Source organism: Triturus cristatus, chromosome 12 (genome assembly GCF_964204655.1).
Source record: "Triturus cristatus chromosome 12, aTriCri1.1, whole genome shotgun sequence".
In the NCBI taxonomy this organism is placed as follows: domain Eukaryota; kingdom Metazoa; phylum Chordata; class Amphibia; order Caudata; family Salamandridae; genus Triturus; species Triturus cristatus.
This window is the reverse complement of record NC_140595.1, coordinates 215343893-215365278: the sequence shown is the minus strand read 5'-3', so window position 1 is coordinate 215365278 and position 21386 is coordinate 215343893. Positions and strand designations below refer to the sequence as shown.

General features: G+C 46.1%; 1 protein-coding gene across 4 annotated transcripts in view; it reads left to right on the top strand.

The window, feature by feature from the left end:
• The window catches only part of LOC146773110 (anoctamin-10-like), a 330529-nt gene that overhangs the window by 56744 nt on the left and 252399 nt on the right, over window positions 1–21386 (top strand). For all 4 annotated transcript variants that reach the window (XM_085639951.1, XM_085639952.1, XM_085639949.1 and 1 more), the window contains one exon: window positions 9618–9791. In XM_085639951.1, coding sequence (XP_085496077.1) covers window positions 9618–9791 — 174 coding nt within the window. The remainder of the gene's footprint in view (window positions 1–9617; window positions 9792–21386) is intronic.

Below are 21386 nucleotides of genomic sequence, written 5' to 3'. Positions count from 1 at the left end.
ATTGATCCGTAGTTGATCTGCCAGTCCTGAAACCATATTGTAAATCCGAAATTATATGGTACTCCTCAGGCCAGTCCAGCAGGCGGTTTAGTACCATTCTGCCTAAGATTTTTGCGGTTACGTCGATTAAGGAGATTGGGCGATAACACTGCGGGTCGTCCTTTTTGCCTTTTTTAAAAATGGGCACTATAGTAGCTGTTGACCAAGAACGTGGCATACCAGTGGCAACAGCTGCATTGATCACGCGTGTCAGTATTGGGACCCAAAATTCTGTGTTGGATAAAAAGAGGTCTGGTGGTATCCCATCAGGGCCTGGTGCCTTATTGTGTGACAGTCCCAGAATGCCCGCTTTAGTTTCACCAGAAGTGAATTCAATCACTGTCCTCCACGGGCAAGTTTTCTCTTCAGCCTCCGGGTATTCATCTAAAAAGTTATATAATTTTTTTAAATGATTGAACCAGCACTCTGGGAGAATAGTTGTACCAATTACTGGTGCTGCAGAGTCCTGAAAGCATGGGTTATTTATGGTTCTCCAGAAGGTACTTGAATCCCTCCTCTCCGCGGCTTCCCTTAAAGTTTCCCAAGTTTGGGACTGTAAAGCAAGTCTCCTGCATTTAATGGCCTTTTTATAGACAGTCCTACAATGTGCTATTTGTGGTTTGTCTCTGGGTCTCAGTTTCAAACTTTCTTTGAGATCTTTCTGTGCTCGTGAGCAATCTTTATTAAACCATCTTGGCACATTGTTTTGTTTCGGAAGCCGGGAGGTTTTTAATAGACTCTCTATGCGAGTGGCCATTGATTCAAAAGCTTTAGTCACTGTCAAACCTTCAGCCAGGGGATCAGAGCAAATTTCAAACTCTTTGCCCCCTTCCTTAATTAAGGTCTTGAAAAAGGCGTCTCCATCAATACGGGACCACTTTCAGCGCCTCCCCTGATCTGTAACCTTCTCAAGACTGCCTTCCGGCGTACTTCTTATTTCTTTGTTGGAAGACCAATTTTTAATCCATAGTACAAGTGGATTATGGTCACTGAATATACTCCAGTCGACTGTGGCCTCTTTTATCCATTCCCAAAATAAATTAGAAACTAATATGAAATCTATTGTGGAGCTACACCCCCTCCCTTTAAAGGTTATTGGAGGACCGGAGCCTTCATCTACACTCACTAAGTCGAGTGTGTGTTTTAGTGAGTGAGTTTTCATCACTTTCTCTAGCTCCCTCCCCTCTTTCGTGTGTTCAAAGTGCAGACCTTTTATCAAGGTGCATCCAGACCAACCCCCCATGCAATATTTTAGGTTTTGGCACAAATGGCAGTTTAGGTCACCCGCCAAGATTATATAGGGGGCCACTGTGGACTTACTCTGCTCTATAACAGCAGTCAAGTGAGTCTGCAAGTCATATAATATAGAACCTTCCTTGCTTGATGCTATGGCGTTATAAAAACTAACAAGGATAAAACTCATTTTATTTCTTTGAAACCTTAAACCGAGGAAGTAGTTAGATTTCCAGTTCAAGCTGGACCACACTCCTTCCAGTTGTAAGTCCACATATATAATTAATCCACCAGTGGGCCTGCCTGGTGCTAGTTTTTGTGCGGGACAGCAAAGCAACCATATCCTTCTAGCTGGAAGGGGTTATGGTCCACCACCCACGTTTCCTGGAGACAAATGACATGAAACCTGGTTACATATTCCCTCCATTCATTGTTGTCAAATTTGGAGGACAGGCCAGCTATATTCCAGGATACTAGACCAATGTCACCTAACCTTTGCTTTTCCATGGGAGTAGAATTACTGGGAGGTGGAATATGCAGTCAGTCAACCCCCTCCAGTCCAGAAAGTGAAGCAAAACGGTTGGAAGTGGGGATATTAAAAGTGGGGTCTGCCATCAGCTGGGCACTCCGATTTGTTGAGCTCACATAATTTCCTATCAGAGATATTGGGTAAAAGTAACTTAAGTCGTGGGTGGATATACCACCCTCATAACCCTCTGATAGCCAATCTCTGATATAGTTTACCACTCTATGGTCTCTAAAATTGACGATTATAACATCCCCTTGTACATTTTTAGGTCTTTGTCCCACCCAGTTCAGCCTTCTCACATGAAGAATCTCTCCGTCTAAGTTGGGGGGTAATGGCCTATTCACTCTTAACCAATGCATTACTTTGTGCTTCAGAGTTTGGAACCCTTCAAATTTCTCACATTCTAGCTCTGGAACCCCAGTGAGTGCAATAACATATGGAGCTGCCTCTGGAGGGAGATCAATGTGTGCAGAAGAACCCCTAGGATTTTTATCTATGTGTGCTCTCTCATCACATTTACTGGGTTCATGGATCTGCTTGTTTGGGACTCCGCTACCCCTTAGCTTCTTTATATCTGTATACTCATTCTGTGAGGCTGTGCTATTCTTATTAGAGGAAGAAAGCATCTTAGCGCCTTTTACGGGGATTGTAATATTCATTGTTGATTCGGGCGTTGGGCCTGGATGGTTCAAAGAGCACGTTTTCAATGATAGTTCCCTCAACAGATTCGTATTAATTATGCCAGTATCTTGCAAAGACCCCAGCTTCTCTGTTAGTCTCTTTACCCTTTCCACTAGAGGAGATAATAGGAACTTAACTAGTTGTTCTATGTCCCTCATTAGATCTTTATATGGATGCACTGACGTATTACCTGAACCAGAATTACGTTCTGGTGAATCAATTATATTCACAGGGCTTGTGGCAATATTTGAGGGTTTGGCGTGGCATCCTTTTTTTCCTTATTTACGCCACGTTTCTTTTTTTGTTTTGAAAGCCCAGGTCCTGGATCTTTTGTTTTAATTGTACTGTTCTTTTTAGTGAGATGTTTGTTTGCTGGGGTCGCTAACTGCTCCTCAAGGGAAAGTTCGATTTGTGAGCCTATGCTGTTATCTAGGGTGACTGGTTCCCTTGATCTTGGCTGTGATTCTGTTATGTCTTGTAGTTGCGGGGGGATACCTATATCAGTGTTTAGTTCTAGATCATCAGTATGTATAATATGATGTGAGGGGGTAGTTGCTAGCTGGATAGCCCCCAGCGAGGAGCGTTTCCTCAATAACTCAGATGATAATCGACGTTCGGTGTGCACAATTTCTCGTTCTAGCAATGAGGCAGCCCTTGTAATGAACTGATCTAGGGTGCCTCTAACGGATCCCCCCACCGACGATTTTCTTCTCGTACTAGGCCTGGTATTCATGATAAGCAAAATAATAGTGAGCCTTATTTAGCAGGCAACTCCAATGCGGGCTGACAGATAGTGAACTTAATTGGCCCACAAATAAGTTCAATGTCCCACAAAGAGATAAACCTACTTCTCCTCCTTTTGCTCTCACGACACAAATGCCTTAAATTCCTCTTATTGTACAAGAACCACAATTGGCGGGGCGTTAAGTCTCAACCTGCGTGGTGATTTTGAGGCGACAGCACTCCACCCAGCTCCTGGCAAAGTTAGGTCCACAAACAGACAATCTCAGGTATAGTTTACATCCACACAATGAGACGCCAGTACTTACTAATTGAAGTCCTGCCACAGATCTTAGGGGGTGTGCCCAGCCCAGCCTTATCCGGCCTTTGACGGGCAAGGACGGGCCCGCCCTGGCCTGGGCTTCGCCCGGGCGCTGCCCGCGCGCGTCCCGCGCTGCGTGAAGCCTGCGGGGCTTTTGAGGAGCCCGGACGCTGCCTGCTGTCGTCAGAGGCAGGCGCCCGGAGCTTAGGATACTGGGGCTTGTAGTCTCCAAGCCGTTCACCTCACGGCGGTGCAGGAAGACTCCCGGTCCCGGTGCACGGCAGGTAGGCAAGGCGACACTCCCCACAGAAGCCGTTCCCCTCACGGCGATCCTTCAAAGAGTCGGTGCAGGATATTTGAAAAGCGCGTCCCGCGCTGCGTGAAGCCTGCGGGGCTTTTGAGGAGCCCGGGCGCTGCCTGATGTCGTCAGAGGCAGGCGCCCGGAGCTTAGGATGCTGGGGCTTGTAGTCTCCAAGCCGTTCACCTCACGGCGGTGCAGGAAGACTCCCGGTCCCGGTGCACGGCAGGTAGGCAAGGCGACACTCCCCACAGAAGCCGTTCCCCTCACGGCGATCCTTCAAAGAGTCGGTGCAGGATATTTGAAAAGCGCGTCCCCGTAGACTACTCAGTAAAGACACTGGATGGTTGGTTAGCTGGACATAATGTGCATGATTTTACTGGACTTTACAATTTGTTTATGAAGGAACATATACTAAGTAATTGCACAAATGAAAAGTTGCATCAGCATTTGGTAGACTTAGGTCTAGTTTCTCCCCAAGAATTGGGAAAGAAGGCAGACCACTGGGTCAAGACTAGGGTGACAAGGACAGCCACTGGGGGTGACCAGAAGAAGGTGGTTACAAAACCTCCCCAGGGGAAAGGTGGTGAGAATCCCCAAGACAAAAAGTCTGAGTCTTCCAAAGAGCCCCAAAAGCCTGGTCAGGGGGGTGGGTCCCCAACCTACTCCCTATGTGCCCCAACCTTATAGGGGGAAGAACTATGATCCTTCAAGGCCTGGTGTAACAACCGTAAGAAGTTAGGACACTTAACTGTAGATAAATCTTGCCCCCACAACAAGGCCCCTAAGGCAACCAGTACAACTACACCTGGGGTGGCAAGTCTACAGATGGGATCAACAGTGTGCCCATAGCAAATCAGAATGCACACTGAAGCAGTTCTAGTTTCAGAAGGGGAAGTTGAGTTTGCCACTGTAGCTGTGTGGCCACCCAACTTAAAGAAGTATTTACCATAGCCCTGGGATAATGGAACTAGGATAGAAGCTCTGAGGGATACAGGTGCCAGTGTCACTATGGTGAGAGACACACTGGTTTCCCCTGAGGAATACTTGCTTGGGAAAACCTACCCAGTCACCAATGCTGACAGTGTTACCACTAATCGTCCAATGGCTATGGTGACATTAGGCTGGGGTGGGTGTGTGTGGGGGTGGGGGGGGGGGGGGGATTACTGGCCTAAAACAGGTAGTGGCCTCTCAAAAGTTACCAGCTACATGTCTGCTAGGAAATTACCTGGAAACCTCAGCCTGGGCTGAGGTTGAGCTAAAGACCCATGTTGGGGTTGGTATCAAACTTCTCAGCACATTAAACCCACACTGATGCCAGTGTGGGATTTAATGTAAGATGCACGACAGAGGGCAACTTAGAGTTGCCCCCTGAACCTAACCCACAATCCACGTCCTGTCTGAGAGGCTGCCTAGGTTGCCACACAGCAGACATGTTGCTGAACCCCTGGGTAGAGAGCCATCCACTCTCCTGGGCCTGCAACAATGCACATCCTGGGCGAGGTGCTAGGTCTCCTCCCCCAGGATGGGCAGGGGAAGATTCAAAGGCATGCCGCCTTTGTGAGCTTCTCCAGGCCACTTGCTGCACTCAGCAACTGGCCCCAACCGGTTCTGACCCCCACTCTGGCGGGAAGACTGGCGGGAAAGCCCAAGTAAGGAAAGGGGGTGTGCCAGCCTCTGCCCACCCCACCCCTCAGGTGGGGGAGGCGAGGTGAAGCACAACTCCGGGCTCTCGCCATCTTGAGGATGGGGAGCCCTGCCCAATCAGGATTAGGCTCCTGCCCCCCTCCCACTAGAGAGTGGTAGGATAGGGGGTGTACCCACCCCAGGAAAGGGACCCATTGGTTCCTGACCTCTACCTACCTGTAACGCCCCTAGATTTAGTATTTAGGGGCACCCTAAACCTTCCTTCCTCAGATCCCGAATCCGAAACAAGCAAGAAGGACAAGAAGAAAGAATACCTGCCGTGCAGATGCTAACAAGAGGACGACACCAACGGACTTGGCCCCAGCCCTACAGGCCTGTCGACCCTAGAACCTGCTCCTGCTAAAACCCAGCGTCTCCAGTGGTCAGCAACCTCAAAAACCCCGGAGGACCTGACTGCCTTGTGACTCTAAAAGACTGGGACTCCCACGAGCAGTGGTTCTGCTCAAAGCAAGTAACAAGCCCCTGGTGCCAACCAGGAATCGCGACTCCTGCACACTCTGCACCCGCCAAGCCTGGCCTGTGCCTGAGTGGACAAAGACCCCAAGGACGTCCCCCCCGGCTACTGTGACCCCGAATCCAGCACCCAAGGACCCACCTCGACGCTCCTGACGACGCCTGCAGCCTCAGAACCAGGGACCCCTCCAACCGCGACCAGCTGAGGGTAAGATTTCCTGACGCGAAAAGACACCCCTGCACCCGGCGCCCTGTGGCCCCCTGTGCCCAGCTCCTGGGTGCCTACCTAACCTACAGCTTCCCAACTTACCTCTCAAAGTGGTGGTCGCACCTGAAGAATCTTTGTCACCGAGCTTACAGCCTTTGTTCGTTTTGTAGCTTCTCCATTGGAATCCATTGAGCGCCTGACGGCTCAAAAGCACTCTGCACCCAGCCGCCCGAGTGCCCCTGGGAGTGCAACATCTATCCTAATCTACTTCCCCACTTGCCCTGAGTAAGTGACCAGGAGCCCAGCTCCCACAGCCGCGTGGCCTGCCTGCTAGCAGCCACCAACCAAAGGCCACCCTGCCCGCCATAGGCTAACATTGGGCCTAACTCTCTCTGCACCCAGCTGCCCCTGTGCCGCTGAGGGTGTAACAACTGTACTTACCTGACCCTGGGAGACCCCTGAGTCTATGCCCAGAACCTTAACTCTGCCAGTCGAGTACTTACCCAAAAGCCGATAACTCACCTTTTCTCCATAGGGTTTCACTTGGAAATTCTTCTACGTGTCGAGTTTTGAAACTTTAAAATATTCACAAAAAATCAGCCGATCAACGAAAACGAAATTACTCACCTGTTATCAGGAGAGATCCCAGTGCTGGATCTTGGTGCCCAGCACTGACCCTGAAAAGTAATTACAACCGTACTTACCGATAACTTGATTTTCCTCCATATGATAACATTGCCTGGTTTTTGCCAGAAATTCTTCTGTCGGTTTTTGAAACTTACAAATATTCCTTAAAAATCGCCTGTGTAACAAAAACGATTTCTTTCAACTGTTTATAGGAAATGCACCCGGGTTGAATCCAGGATCCAACCCTGAGTAAGAAAATCATACGTAAAGTAACTAATATTGCATTTACTTAAAAAGTCCCATTGAGCTCAATGTTATAATTGTGTTTGAATTGTGTTGCCTATTGCAACAACTGTAACAATTGCATTCAAAAGTCTATTGCCTATTGAGAGTATTTAACTAAGGCATCTCATTCTGAGAAAGTATATTTTGATACCTACTTGTGGTTCTAAAATAAAACAATTATGTATTTTCATATACACACCATTGGCCTAGAGTTCAGTTCTTGAGTGTGTGAGACCATGTGCTGACTGAGTGTGTACAACAAATGCTTTACACTGTCCTCTGATACTGCCTTACTGCTTGAATAAGCTACCACTTTAGAGAGAAAGGTTATATCTAACTTTAGCCTCTGCCAAACCTTTGAGGTCTGTGGACTCTGTGCACACTGAACCTTACTTTGGTGCAGTATATACAGAGCCACTTTCTTACACTCCACCACCATGTAGTGCATCTGATCCACCAAGATCAGTACTTGATCTTGGTATCATGATGCCAATACACAGGTTAAGGGAATATTAGAGAATTTATAGAGCAGTATGGCAGAACTGCGACATACTGTGTCCTATGCCATAGTATCATTGTTACTGACGAGAGCAATATGATCACCCATTGTGAGCTTTCATGGCACACCAGTATCCTCCCAAAAAGTCTTAGTTTATTTTGCCTTTGTTGTCCTCCCGTTTTCTGTTGAGATTATTGTTTTGGTTGGTAATGTTGACCATGTGGAAAAAAAAAGTTACAGTTTTTTTTAAAGAGACATAAAAAAATATATTTTCAGAAATAACCAAACATCTCAAAAGCTAAAGAGCTTCTACCAGTATTAATCATTTTTTGTTCAGGTAATAGAAATATTAAATTGCAATTTACATAGGGATAAATGGTAAGTGTAGGGTGAGTTAAACATGCCTTATGGTGGTTTCATTGTAGATGGTAATAATATACTACCACAGTGGTATCTAACTTGCCATGATGATCGCAGGCATTCCTTCTATGGTCTTTGCCTACTGGGAGTGATGGTGGCCAGGTGCTTACATCTTTTGTTGGTGGAGGCATCTGCATCTATCAGCTTGGATGCTCAAGGTTGAGGAGCCATCGGTTACTATGTCTGGATGATTATGCTGGGAAGCGTGGGCAGAGACTCGGTTTGCGCTTGCTTGCTGCTTACTCTTGGTTCTCCCGCTGTGTTGTCGTCAGGTTGTCCTCCTTTACTGTTGGTTGCTTTCCTGTGCGGATCGATGCACTCCTTCAGCGGCCTGAGTCTTTTCAAGTGTGCCTTTTAGGCCTGGCCACTCTTGATCTTTCCTCCAGGGCTTGATCAGTCGTCTGGTTTCCTAGTGTGAAACAGCAAGTCACACTTCCTTCTGTGAACATAAACTATTACAGAAAGGATACCCATAATACACTTTTAAGGCTCAGGAATGGGGGACATAACACATAATGCTTCACAAAAGAGTTACCCGCTAGCCTATTTAATGTCTGCAAAGAATAAATCTCCACTCATTGCTAACCCACCAATTACTTAAAAAAATATATTAAAAACACAATATTTCATCATAGCATTTCATCAGGCACAAAATGAAATTGAAGTATAACAGACCCCAATCAGTTCTCACATTCATACCAGACATACACAGTCACACATTCTCAAGACATTCCTTCCTCCTCTCCTGGATGTCTTTTTAGTAGCACAGAGAGGAGACCCCTCTACAGTCTTCCATTACTGTGTCTTAGCAAGGAGTTCAATTAGCAAGGGGTTCAATAAATAAATGGTCAACACATGTTTCTTTGGCCTAGATGACTTGTAACCACCTTCTTCAGGTCCTCTCTTTCAATGCCGTTTATCAAACGAAAATATATATGGGGTTTGTTCTAAACAACAACAGCAACACATCTGTCATTATTTAGGTAGGTAAGTATATGATCCAACAGATAACTTCAACGCTCTAAAAACCATTAAAATCAGGGATATCACCAGAGTGTCCCCAGTCCACTAATCACCATAAGTCAATACCATGTGACTAGACAGACCATCGCTAAAGACACTCATGTGTTAAATATCCAACCCTTACTGCCGCCACAGAAGTCGCAGACCACGATCCCGGGGGACTTCAGCCCCCAGCAGCACTTGCGCCAGGAGGCGCCGACATGGTTCTTTTGCACCTGGAGGCGCATAAATCACTGCGGGGCTCCGGCAGCGCGGGAGCCATTTTTGGGCTTTGGTTCCAAGTATGCTTTCAAAATGGTACCTTGTCTGGCACTTTAGCAATCTCTTTTTTCTTTCTTCTTTCTCGCTGATTTCCAGCCATACTCCTGGGCATTTTTGAGAATCCCAAAAATGAGCCAATCGAAAATGTTATGGGTAAACCCAAGACTTAACTATTTGTTTAGGAATAAAACTCACTGAGCAAAGGAGACTAAATGGGTATATGCATTGGTAAAATGTTTTGTGCATTGCTTTGCTTGGCACGGGTCTTCAAATAGCAGATACTCTTCAGTTGTGTCTCTTGTCTCCCTTCAGGTGCTCGGCTCCTTGTCCACCCTGGAGAGGATGATGATGGGTCCATGATTCTGCTTTCAGCCACACCCTATTCGCTACTGCGTGGCACAGAGGTCCTGGGCTTGGCGAAGCTCGATGACAGCGGCTCAATGAGGGCATTCTCATATGATAACCGGGCGAGCTTCCCAAATGCAGGTGAGATACACAGGCCTGGTTGACAAAAAAGGTAGATGATTTCCGCAGTCAGTTTTATATATGCCCTATTAATTGCCGATCGGAAGAAGAATTATAAAAACGTCCTGACTAAAGCTAAAGGGAGCTGGGAGGCAGAACAGTGGACAGAACTCACTAATACACTTGAGAACAAGAACATGAAGGCTTTTTGGAAGTTAGTGGCAACTGGCACCCTGTAAATTGACAATCACCTGGAGACAGTAGTGCAGCCAGATCAGTGGATAGCACACTTTAGGGCACTTAATAGTGAATAAATAACTAAATAAACAGGGTCGAGAAATGCACCAGGATGAGAATCCAAGGGAGGGAATTTAATTCGAGCAAGTAAATATAGCAACTATTGAAGGGGGAGGGGACACTGCAAAGAGGGAGTCCTCATACTTTACCCTGATGAAACAGAGAAGGCACTTAAACAAATGAAGAAAGAAAAGTCCCCTGGGCTAGATGGTATTCGGGGTGACTTATTCCTGTCACATCCTGAAGTATGGGTCCCCTATCTCAATCTTTTCAGCAATGCTATTATGAGGGGAAATAATATTCCATCTACCTGGTGGCTTGGTGCTACCATAATCCCAATCTTTGAAAAAGGGAATAGAGATTTGCCCTCCAACTACAGACCTATAAGCTTACTGGATAAAAATATTTTTGCAGGCAAGTCCTGGCAAGGATACTATTGTGGGTCTCGGATAAACATATCTTGGAGGACACGCAGGTTTTAGGAAAAAGGTTAGCACCATCGACCAGGTTTTTTATTTTATGGTACTGTGCTGGAAGCACGTCACCTTGAAAAGGGACCATCTATATGTTGCATTTATTGACATGAGGTCGGCGTTCGACCTGGTTCCAAGAGATAACCTAAGGAAGGTTCTGTAGGCATATGGGTTACCAGGTGATCTCCTCTGGATCCTAAGGGTCCTAAATACCAATACTTTTGTTAGGGTGAAGCGGAACATGGGTGTTGATTTAACTGAAAGTATCCCCATTAGACGGGGAGTAAAGAAGGGATGTGTACTAGCCCGACTCTTTTTGGTCTATATATTAACGGGGCAGTCAAATGGCTTTCAGGATGTACGCATGATGCACCCAAATTAGCAGGAGCTCCAGTCCGGATCTTAACATTCGCGGACGACACTCTGCCAATTTTCAGAACTCCCGTGGACCTTCAGTCGGAACTGGACTCCTCTTCTGCCGTCTTCAAAAAGAGGGACCTTGAAATAAATCCAACAAAAACAAAATTCACGGGGATAAATACACATAAATCCTTTCAGAGCGAGGATGGTGATCGAAGGCTCCCCGATAGAACAGGTCAAACATTTTGACTATTTAGGAATACGATTGTCAGAAAGTATGAACTGGGGTCACCAAATTGAGAAGAGCAAATTAGCTCTAAATTAGAGAGCACAACACATTGGGAGGAAATATACGGCTAGTGGAGTGATATCCCCGGCCCTGCGTATATATAGAGTCACGGCGGTTGCGGCAGCCACCTATGAGGCAGAGGTATTGGGGTACATTTCTTACAACTGCAGAGAACAAATGTATTAGGGGCCTGCTAAATTTACCATCGACCACACCCCTTGTTCCCCTGAGGCTGGCTCTAGCTCTAAACCCCATCCACATGGTGTCCTTGATAAAGCATCTGCTATAATGGGTGTGGTTAAGGCCAACCTTGTAATTGGCTCCCTACAGGGACTCCTTGGTAGATTTAATCGCCTGTGATAAACAAACCTGTACACCATCGTTAAAAAATGTTAAGAATCAATGTGAATTGTTGAAAATAATAGTTTTATGGAATTCACCAGCAGAAGTTGCGAAGGGTCTCCCCCAGAAATTGAAAAAAACATACTGGGAAAATGCTATGCTTCAGATTTGGTATGGCCATACAGCTGGGAGCTTCACTGGTCAGTTTCTGAATATCAAATGTTTACCTAAGTTGAGGCTTATATGGACAGAATCTATCCCCCACAAGCAAAACATCTGTATTTGCACTTTAGATTTGGGACATTACCCCTAAGATTTCCAACATCTAAGTGGGATAAATCAGGCTGTTCCCCAGAACACTTTCTATTTTGCCCACAGGAAATAGAATTGGTAGAACATTTTCTTCTGTTTTGCCTCCAGCGTAAGAAATGGATAATTGAAGTATGTAAGCTGGAGGGGATAAGGCACTATTGGGAGGCTTTAAGAATTTTAAAAAGTGATCTGAAGGAATCAATAGTTTTCGCAGAGGCACGTTTTCTACAGTGGGCATCGAAAATTATATCGAAAGGGTTGCTCTCGGGGGACCCCTAAATCCTTATGATCATCTAAGGTCCAGAGTGTATATATGCATCTATTTCTAATTCATGTGTATATATATATATATATTATCTACTGGCGGTCGCCAGTAGATAGTTATAGTTAGGACCCTGTTTCCATAGGAAATCCGCAACATTCTATTTGGAATAACTTTGGCGCCGGTCGACGAATCCTCGCGAAATTTTCTAAACTAATGGGGCGCTTCGCTCCGCTCCTACCCTGAAAGTCTCGGGGTGATTCGTCAAGCGGGGGCTGAGAAAAAAGGGGGGTCCCAAAACGCGTTTTCCCCATGCATTTTTCCATAGGACCTTTAGACACAGCTACAGCCCGAACGGCTGAACAGAATTACTTTTAATTTGGCAGAGAGGTAGTCCGCAGGTCAAGGAAGTGCCTTTTGTAGGTCTGGTGTAAATCTGTTCAGTAGTTTCTGAGAAAATAGCATTTAAATCAATATATATATCTGTAAGCGCGCTCCGTGCGCTTACGGTAAGCTTACCGTACGCGTACGGTGACGTGCGCGAGCGCGATTCTGATTGGTTGTTAGATCAAAGTAAACATTCGAATCGGTCGAAACCAGGAAGTATCGGCCGCCATTTTCTGTCTCTCGCACTGAAAAACAAAGGTTGATAACATGAAAAGGGGGCAACGAAGAGAGTTGCAGACCCCCTAGCGTTCGTCAGGGGGTTCACAAAGGATCAAAAAGTATGAAAAATAAATTTAATAATTTTTTTTAAAAATCGGGGATTGCGCGTACGGTAAGCTTACCGTACGCGTACGGTAAAAAAAAAAAAAAAAATTAACAATCACATTTAATATATAAATCTAAGGACCCCCAAGGGAGAAAAAAACAATTGATATTTTGTAAAAAGTGGCGTGGCGTGCACGGTACGAAATGCGCAAGGTGGGCGCTCTGTGCGCGAAGTGCACCGAGTGCCCACAGTGCGCGCACGGTGCGCGCAAAAATTAACAATAAATAGATAACTTAGCATTTAAAAAAACGTACAAATTCACTGAAAAAACCATAGGTTTCACACACGTTATAGTTAGGAATTAGCATTTAAAAAACCTTGCAAATTCACTTAAAAAACCATAGGTTTCACACAAGTTATAGTTAGCTGTACATTTTACTCGTAAAAAACCAATGAAATTTCACGTTATAGTTAGATCAGGTAACTATAACTTGCGCGACCGCAATCCACTGCTCATGATGTCACATATTACATCACTCATGACATGGTCAGTGACATCACTCATCACATCAATGATGACATCTCAAATGACACATTGTGGATTGCGGTCGCGCAAGTTATAGTTACCTGATCTAACTATAACGTGGAATTTCATTGGTTTTTTACGAGTAAAATGTACAGCTAACTATAACTTGTGTGAATATATATATATATATCAACACCAGTCTCTCTCCCACATGAAAGAAGTGTGACACAGCTCCGGGGGAACAATGGCAGGCTTTATTGCTATTAAAGCGCAGGCAAACAAAGGGTCCCTGAAATGCTCAGCAGATGCGTTTCATCCTTCAATTGGAATCTTCAGTTCCCGTTTCAGTTGTAACCTTTACCGGGGGTCCTTCACACTGATGTTTTAAAGCTGTGGCCACTACCAATTCTGTGACCATGCCCCTTCTCTGCGTCACAGGTGCGAAGCTCAGTGCGCTGTGCCTGCTTTACCACTGCATGCTGGACATTGTGGTTCACTGCAGGGGCCCATGCAGTGAAGGGTTTCGCTAAACACCAAGTGATGCTTCCAACAGTCGTGGACGGTGTTCCACCGCCAATGCAGTTGTGTTGCAGGAAATAAAGTCCTCCTTTTTCCCCCTTATCAGGCAGTCGAATACTGCCTCCTCTCTCCCCACGTGCTAATGACCACCAAGTGGGAAACCAGCACCGGGGGGGGCAACGCGATTGCAATTCTATGCAAAACATCCAACAAGGTTAGCAGGTAAGTCCAGACCGAGATATATATACACTATTAGGGCCCATCTACTCTATTACTGGACTGGAGAATCTAGACAGAATAGCAGACCCTTTTTGCCCAAATACTAGGTCTTCTTAGAGGCTCTTGCTGCTATTGGTTTTACTTGTCCATTTAGGAGGAGGGATTGATACGTGGGCTTTAATTCGATATTAGCATAATACTTGATAATTGCTCTTGTGTTTTGTAACATATATATTTCATTAGGTATCTTAACTCATTTTTTAAATGTAACATGTATATATGTATTTTATTAGATATTTGTAACTATTTTTTTACGTATTGTACTGCATTGCAAGTTGCACTTTGAGAGGCATGTGACCGAAATACAGTTTATTGATTGATTGATTGATATGCTCTATTAATATTAGCTATATTAGCCAAATGGTACATTAGGGCTGGGTGATTTATAAGCTTTAAAATGTAGAGGGGCAGTTTCTGTTCATTATATAAAGAATTATCATTTGGCAAGATTAATCTAAAGGGCCAATACAAATTGAAAAAATAAACTGCTTCCAGTTGCTGGCTGCTCCCTATACAGACATCAGATTGATATTATTGACTCAAAACTCAGACCAGAGATTACGAGGTCGTTCTTACTAAATGCTCCTTTTGTGAACCTCACTGATCTTCAAAAGTGTGGCATTTCCTTTCAGTCGTAATGCAGTAAAACTCTCATTATTAAATGTTTATTCTTTAATGATATATCCGGGCTGTGTTATGTGTTGGGGGTAGGGGAATATGTGTTGTGACAGTTAGAAAAACAGGGTACAGAAAATATTGGCATATAATTGTAAGGCACCCAAGTACTTTTTGAATATTGGCTTTCACAATCTGTGTAGATGTCATGAGAACAAATGAGTCAGGCTTTTTTCTCGGATCCACCATTGTCTATCTGAGACCGTATTACATAAGTGCCCTGAGGGAACAACGAGCGTTTGCGCCCGCTTTGCATGCCCCCGGGGCACTTTGGTATTACAGAAGGGGCTTCAGACGTTTGTGCAGCCCCTTCTGTAATACAGATAGCGCTGGTGCATATAAAGCGCCAGCGCTATCTTCAGGGGGTGTTCCCTCATATGCATGGGGGCAGGCCCCATGCAAATGAGGGAATCTCTTTGCCCGCGCAAAATTACATTTGCGGCGCAGAGGCAAATAAGCTCTCAGGAGGTGCACTGACAGTGAGCCATCTAAAAGTGGCACACTGTCAGTGCGCCCCCTGATGGCAGCCCTCTGGAGGGGGGAAAGGGGGTCCCATAGATCCCCCCCAGACATCCCCTTAAAGGCGGGTGCAGTGACTGACTGTTTTGTTTTGCAGCCAGGGTAGTCCAGCACATTTGTAATGGACTGCCCTTACTGCCAAACTCTAAAAAAGGCCAATAGTCTATCATATATCAGCATTGCCGTTGGAATGCAGTAGGAACACGCTGTAGGCAGTCAGATGCCAGGATCACCTGTAGAAGGTCGTAAGGTCTGTAAGTCAGCTGACACATTGGCTTCTAAAATGCTGGTATGGCTGGTTCACAATCAGTCTCATGTCAGTAGCTATGTTGGGCACAGACAGGGAACATGTCTAAGTCAGTCACAGGTAGGGATGTCACAATTCACTCTCCTTGATACTGTGCCTCAATACAAATACTTAGGGGGTTATTTGATGAAAAAGGATCCTTCCAAACTCAAATTCTCAAATCTCACAGAAAGTTTATACCCTTGCACTGGCATTTCGCCCCATTTATAAATTTTAAATGGCCCAACCCTTTCTCCACTTCTTAAGATTATTAACCCCAAGCTTCTTCTGACTCTAACTTACGGCAGTGAAACACTGCACGGCTGTGATGCCGCACAGTTGGACATTACAATCTTGAAAGTGTACAGGAGCAATATTGATCTGCCTAGAAGTGCCTCACTTTGTTTTGAATTTCGAATTGTTAAACGCGCACCAGCTAGACAAGGAGCCTACCTTAAATGCTACTACAGGCTAAAAACCTGAACCTTAGTTGGCCTTTTAATTAATATAATAGTATGGTCTATTATTTTGAGCTGCCCTTCAGTGCCCAGTGTAGGTTATACCTGGACTCTGCCTTCCAAACTTTTGGACTGAATTCTTTATGGGACCTAAACATAAATCCTGCTCTAAGAAGCTGATCAATGACACAAAGAAGAAGCTCTCTGTAGCGGCAGATAAGGCAACACTGACCAACAGATCTCAGGCTTGGATGATGCTACAGAAGTACAAGATCCTAAAACCCCTGTTTTGTACTTTGAATCCGTATACACTGTGTTCTTAAAATGGTAGTTTATTACTTATCGTTTTACCACCCACTATTTTTATTGTTTTAACTCCCATGCTAAGAACCAGTAAACCAGTCAGTTGTTGTTTATTCTGGGCTTTTAAGGAGGACCTAGGACATATGGTTTGTATATGCACAGCTATCATGCAGGACAGAAGAGAACGTTTGCTAGCGGATTCATTGAACGTGGAATTCGCACATGCCATCAAGTAATCCTTGCATGTTTTAACCCAAATGATCCAATTTTAAACGGTTGTTTTTATAAAATATTTATTAAGGACTGATTGTAAAATTAATAATTTTTAATTGTATACCTTCATTTACTGCTTGTCTGCTTAATCCTCTATTTGTATGTTATGTTTTTAGCTAATTGTGATTAACAATATATATACAAACATTAGGCCACTCCCTATGTTATTGTGCCCACCACCAGGGGCTTATCTGTGGGACTTCCCAGTGTTCAAATAAGCTTTCGGACCTTTTGCTATATCCATACACTGACTTTCATCCTCTTCCACACTATTCTGAAATTCGAATTTATTCAAGATCTGTGCTGGGTTTTATGGAAGGTAGTTGTAATTACTTGGCATCGGGCCGCCATGCTCAAAAGTGTTGTCATAGTGCTTCATGAAATCTTTGCTGGTGGAAATTCGGGAGGGCTGTGAGTGACAGTTGGGCATGAGCAGGCAAGGGAGCCTCACGCTTATGGTTGATGGCAAATAAAGTTATTGAAACTTCCAATAACCCCCGCACTGCACCTGTTCCAAACGACAATACAGAACCAAAAACCCCTGCTCACCTGTCCCAACAAAAGCCGCCGAACAAAAAAGGGGGGAGGAATCAAATACTACAACCCGACAAAAAAGAAAATTGGGGTGGAAAGGAGGGCAAAAACGAATCTACGCCAAATGCTCTCAGGCACTAGGTCATCAAACCTAAAATGGTGGCTGGGAGCAGGAGCCCAAATCATTTATAATTGGGCTCCGTTTGGTCTACAAACAAAAGTACCCCAACACAAAATGGAGGGAATGAAGCCTGCCCACCCCCGCCCCACCCAAACTGCCTGGGGGGGGGGGGGAGACCTCCTTATGGTCGGCTACCCCCCACCCCCAAACCCTCCTTGGGAGGGAGGGAGGGGGAGAGCAGACCACAAACCAAGGAATTGTGTGTAAAATGCCGCTTTATTGAAACAAGTGCACATCACATAGAACGACCCTGGCAACTGCCTTACAAAACTAAAAACCTCACTAATACAACCACAAACCTGATTCATGACCCCGCCCGCCCCTAAGATTTCCTTGAACCCGCCCCCACCCAGACATTACTATATTACAAGACAATACAAAGCATTGCATTAAACTATAACTGCTTTAATTCTACACTTCACTTAACCAACCTCCCCTGCCTGCCTCTTTACAACTGCACATCACCCAACATGTCTAACCGAACTTAAAAATAACCTGCCTACCCTTTCCCTGTTGATAACCCAAACTTCAACAATGACCAAAAAACCTCTGCCAACCCTGGCAAACTTCCAATAACCCCCGCCACCCAGAAAGTGGGGGAGAAAATCTACCCCACCTTTCTGCCCCCCAAATAGACAGCTGACCTACTCTTCATGCAGAATGCTTTTGGACGTTCAAACACCTCGATAAAACCTCCCTAATCTCCAGTAAATGCAGGTCCATGCCGATCCTAGATAAATGCACCCCGTCATATCTAAAAAAATTCCACCAAATCAAAACGGATAACCTTGTGACTGACTCTCCCAAAGCCCACGCTTCTACAAAACCTGGACATCTCAGTATTTACCTTCCACGAGCCTTGTTAATAGCTTGAGGGTTCAAAGCGCCCCTCCACACCCTACGAGGTACCAACTCCGTCCACAACACATGGCATCCTGACCACTGCTCTTTCAGAAGTGATAAATCCTTTTTCATTGCCCTCATCAAGACAACTCCCTTGTCCCTGCACAAGTAATTTTCACGTAAATGGATCAACAGAACATCCGGACACCATCCCCTCACCATCCGCCTGTTCAAACAAGGTATCAATTCTTTCCAGAGCATCCCTTCATTCCCCTTCCATACAATCTTAAACAAACGGTCATTAAAACCCAAATGTGCACCAAAATAACTCTGGCATGCCTGGACATGAGCCCATTTGATAAACGAGTGCCCCACTACCCAGATGGTAAATTCGTCCACTTTGGCGACTGAACCCGAAATGAGAGAAAATAGAATGAGATTCACAAACAGGGGGATGATGCATGGTCCTCCCCCACATCCCGTCTAACATAACGCTAAAAACATTCCGATGACCAGTGCCCCAACCGCATTATGTCATCCAGAGTCCAACCCCTGTTGCTTGCTTCAGTTGCTGCCCCAATCCGCAAAGAATGCGTCCCATAGAGAGCCCTTTCCAAACCAGTGCTGTGTAAGGCCTTCCTCAAAACCATGCGCAACTGATATTCCGTCACCCTCCGCTCATTTTCGTGTTTAAACACCGCCTCCTCCCCGGAACCGCCTGACAGAGATCGCCATCGAAGGGCCCATTGCAGAGAGCACGTTGCCATTGGCACTGCCGCTACCAACTTGACCCCCCTGCCTCGCCCCCTCTGGTCCGTTTTAGATAAATATGTATACCTGACTTCAATGTAGTCACATCCTGCCACCGAACCCCCCCACCCTTGTTGCCCAGAAGTTCAGAGACTCGAAACGCCCCAAAAAACATCCACACCATAAGTGTGGAGAACAAACAGGTCTCAAACCCATCTCTGCAGACCGCCGGTAAAGGCGCAATTAGCCGGGCTAACGTCTGCCAGCACAGGGGGTCCGTGCCATCCACTCCCCCACTCTCTCCCTGGCCCACCCCTCAAGAATCCTACTCCCCAATTCACCGGCAGATGGGGGGGAACCCCACAGAAGTTTCCCCATGAAAGCAATGCCCGCCAACTTCCCGGCAATGGTAACCCTAGTAAGACCCTTATAAATGAGATCTAGAATAAACTGAATTACATCCTCCGATGGCCGCCAGACCTCTGAGCACCGTCGAGCACCTGATGCTAGGAAATCCTTCCAAGCCAGATTATATGCTGACCACGTGGCCGCCGACAATGAGCCTACCACCAATTGTAGCACCCTACGTTGCCTACATACCACAGATGAGCGGGCATTGGCGTCGGTGTCCTGTCCGCCTCCTTGGCCAGCCCACGGAATCTCCCCAACTGTGAACGAGACAAAGCGTCATTGTCCACACCAGGTACGTGCAATGCCTTAAAAGCAGTGTTGTGCTTAAGGCATCCCAACACAAAAACTCGCAACAACTTCAGGATTTGTTCATCCCTCGCTGACTGTCTATTCACAATCTCAACCACTGCCATGTTGTCAACTCAAAACAACACTTTCTTCTGTGGCAGCTCCTCTCTCCAAAGTGTTAATTCCACCACTAACGGGAAAAGCTCCAAAAAGGCTATGCTCCTTCCCCCGTCTTTCCACTGTTGCGGCCACTTTTCAGCACACCTTCTACCCTGCCAATACAGGCCAAAGCCTTCGCTGCCTGCCGCATCAGAGAAAATGTGTACATCCCAATTGACGTCCTCCTCCCGTGCCAATGGCACTCCATTAAAAGATTGCAGAAAAACCAACCACATGCGCAGATCCTCCTTCACCCCCGCCGACAGGCATACATGGTGGTGAAGTAGATGATGTCCTGCCAGTGCCCGCCCCAGCCTCCCACAAAAGGTCCTCCCAGCCCTGACCACCCTGCACACAAAATTGAGATGACCTAGGAGCACATGTATATCCTTCACCGTCACTTTCTGTTTTGACAGCATTCTCTCCAATAGTGCCAACATTTTCACCTTTTTGTCTGTTGGCAAGCGAGCCCGTATAGCCACAGAGTCAATTTCGATACCCAAGAAAGACAGGGCCGTACTGGGTCTCATTGTCTTCTCCGGTGCCAACGGCACCCCAAGTTCATCCATGAGCTCATGGAAAGTGTCCAGTGCTGTCTTGCATTCCATGGAGCCCGTTGAACCGACAAAGAAAAAATCGTCCAAGTTGTGTGTCACCAAAGTGTGACCTGTGCGCTGCGTGAAATGCCACTGCAAGAAGGTGCTAAAACATTCAAATAATGTGCACGACTTAGAGCAACCCATCGGTAAAGCTTTGTCCACCTACCATTTCCCTTTGAAATGGATACCAGAAGATCCCAATCATCCGGAGGGACTGGAAGCAACCGAAATGCCTACTTTATGTCACATTTTGCCAGTGCTGCAGTTGCGCCCGCGGTCACCACCAGTGACATGGCCACGTCAACTGAAGAGTATGAAACTGAGGCTGCCTAATCATCAATAAAATCATTGACCGAAGCCCCTTCCGGCCATGACAGATGTTGAATCAATCTGTATTGCCCCTCTTCTTTTTTGGGGACGACCCCGATTGGCGAGACAATTAAGTTCTCTGTTGGCCAATCATCAAAAGGGCGTGCCATCCTCCCTTCAGGCACCTCCTTGTTCAATTTGTCTTGCACCACTTGTCTGTGTGCTGCTGCTGATTTTAGATTACCCGCCCACCGCCCCTGTCGTGGTCCCCGGTAACCAAGATGAAACCCCCATCGGAACCCCTCCTGAAGAACCCGATTCGCCCTCAAATCCTCATACCCCTGCAGGCCCTCCTCCAACTTCTCTAGCTTAACTGGCCCAGACTGCGTCGTGGTCGAGCCCCCACCCCTCCCCAGGTGGGCTTCCCCTGAAAGGGCCGGTACACTATAGGCAAGCCACTAGCCGTAATTATGGTTTTGCCCCATTTCGCTGCCCCCAAAGTATGTTGCCATAGATCCGTGTCCAGTTCCCCCCATTTCGCTTCAGGGTCCCATGCCATACGGGCCCGAAACCCCTCGCCATATTGTGTCCATGCATATCCACCCCCAGTGATCTGGGCCTTTCTGATCTCATCCATGTACTTAAATAGAGCTACGC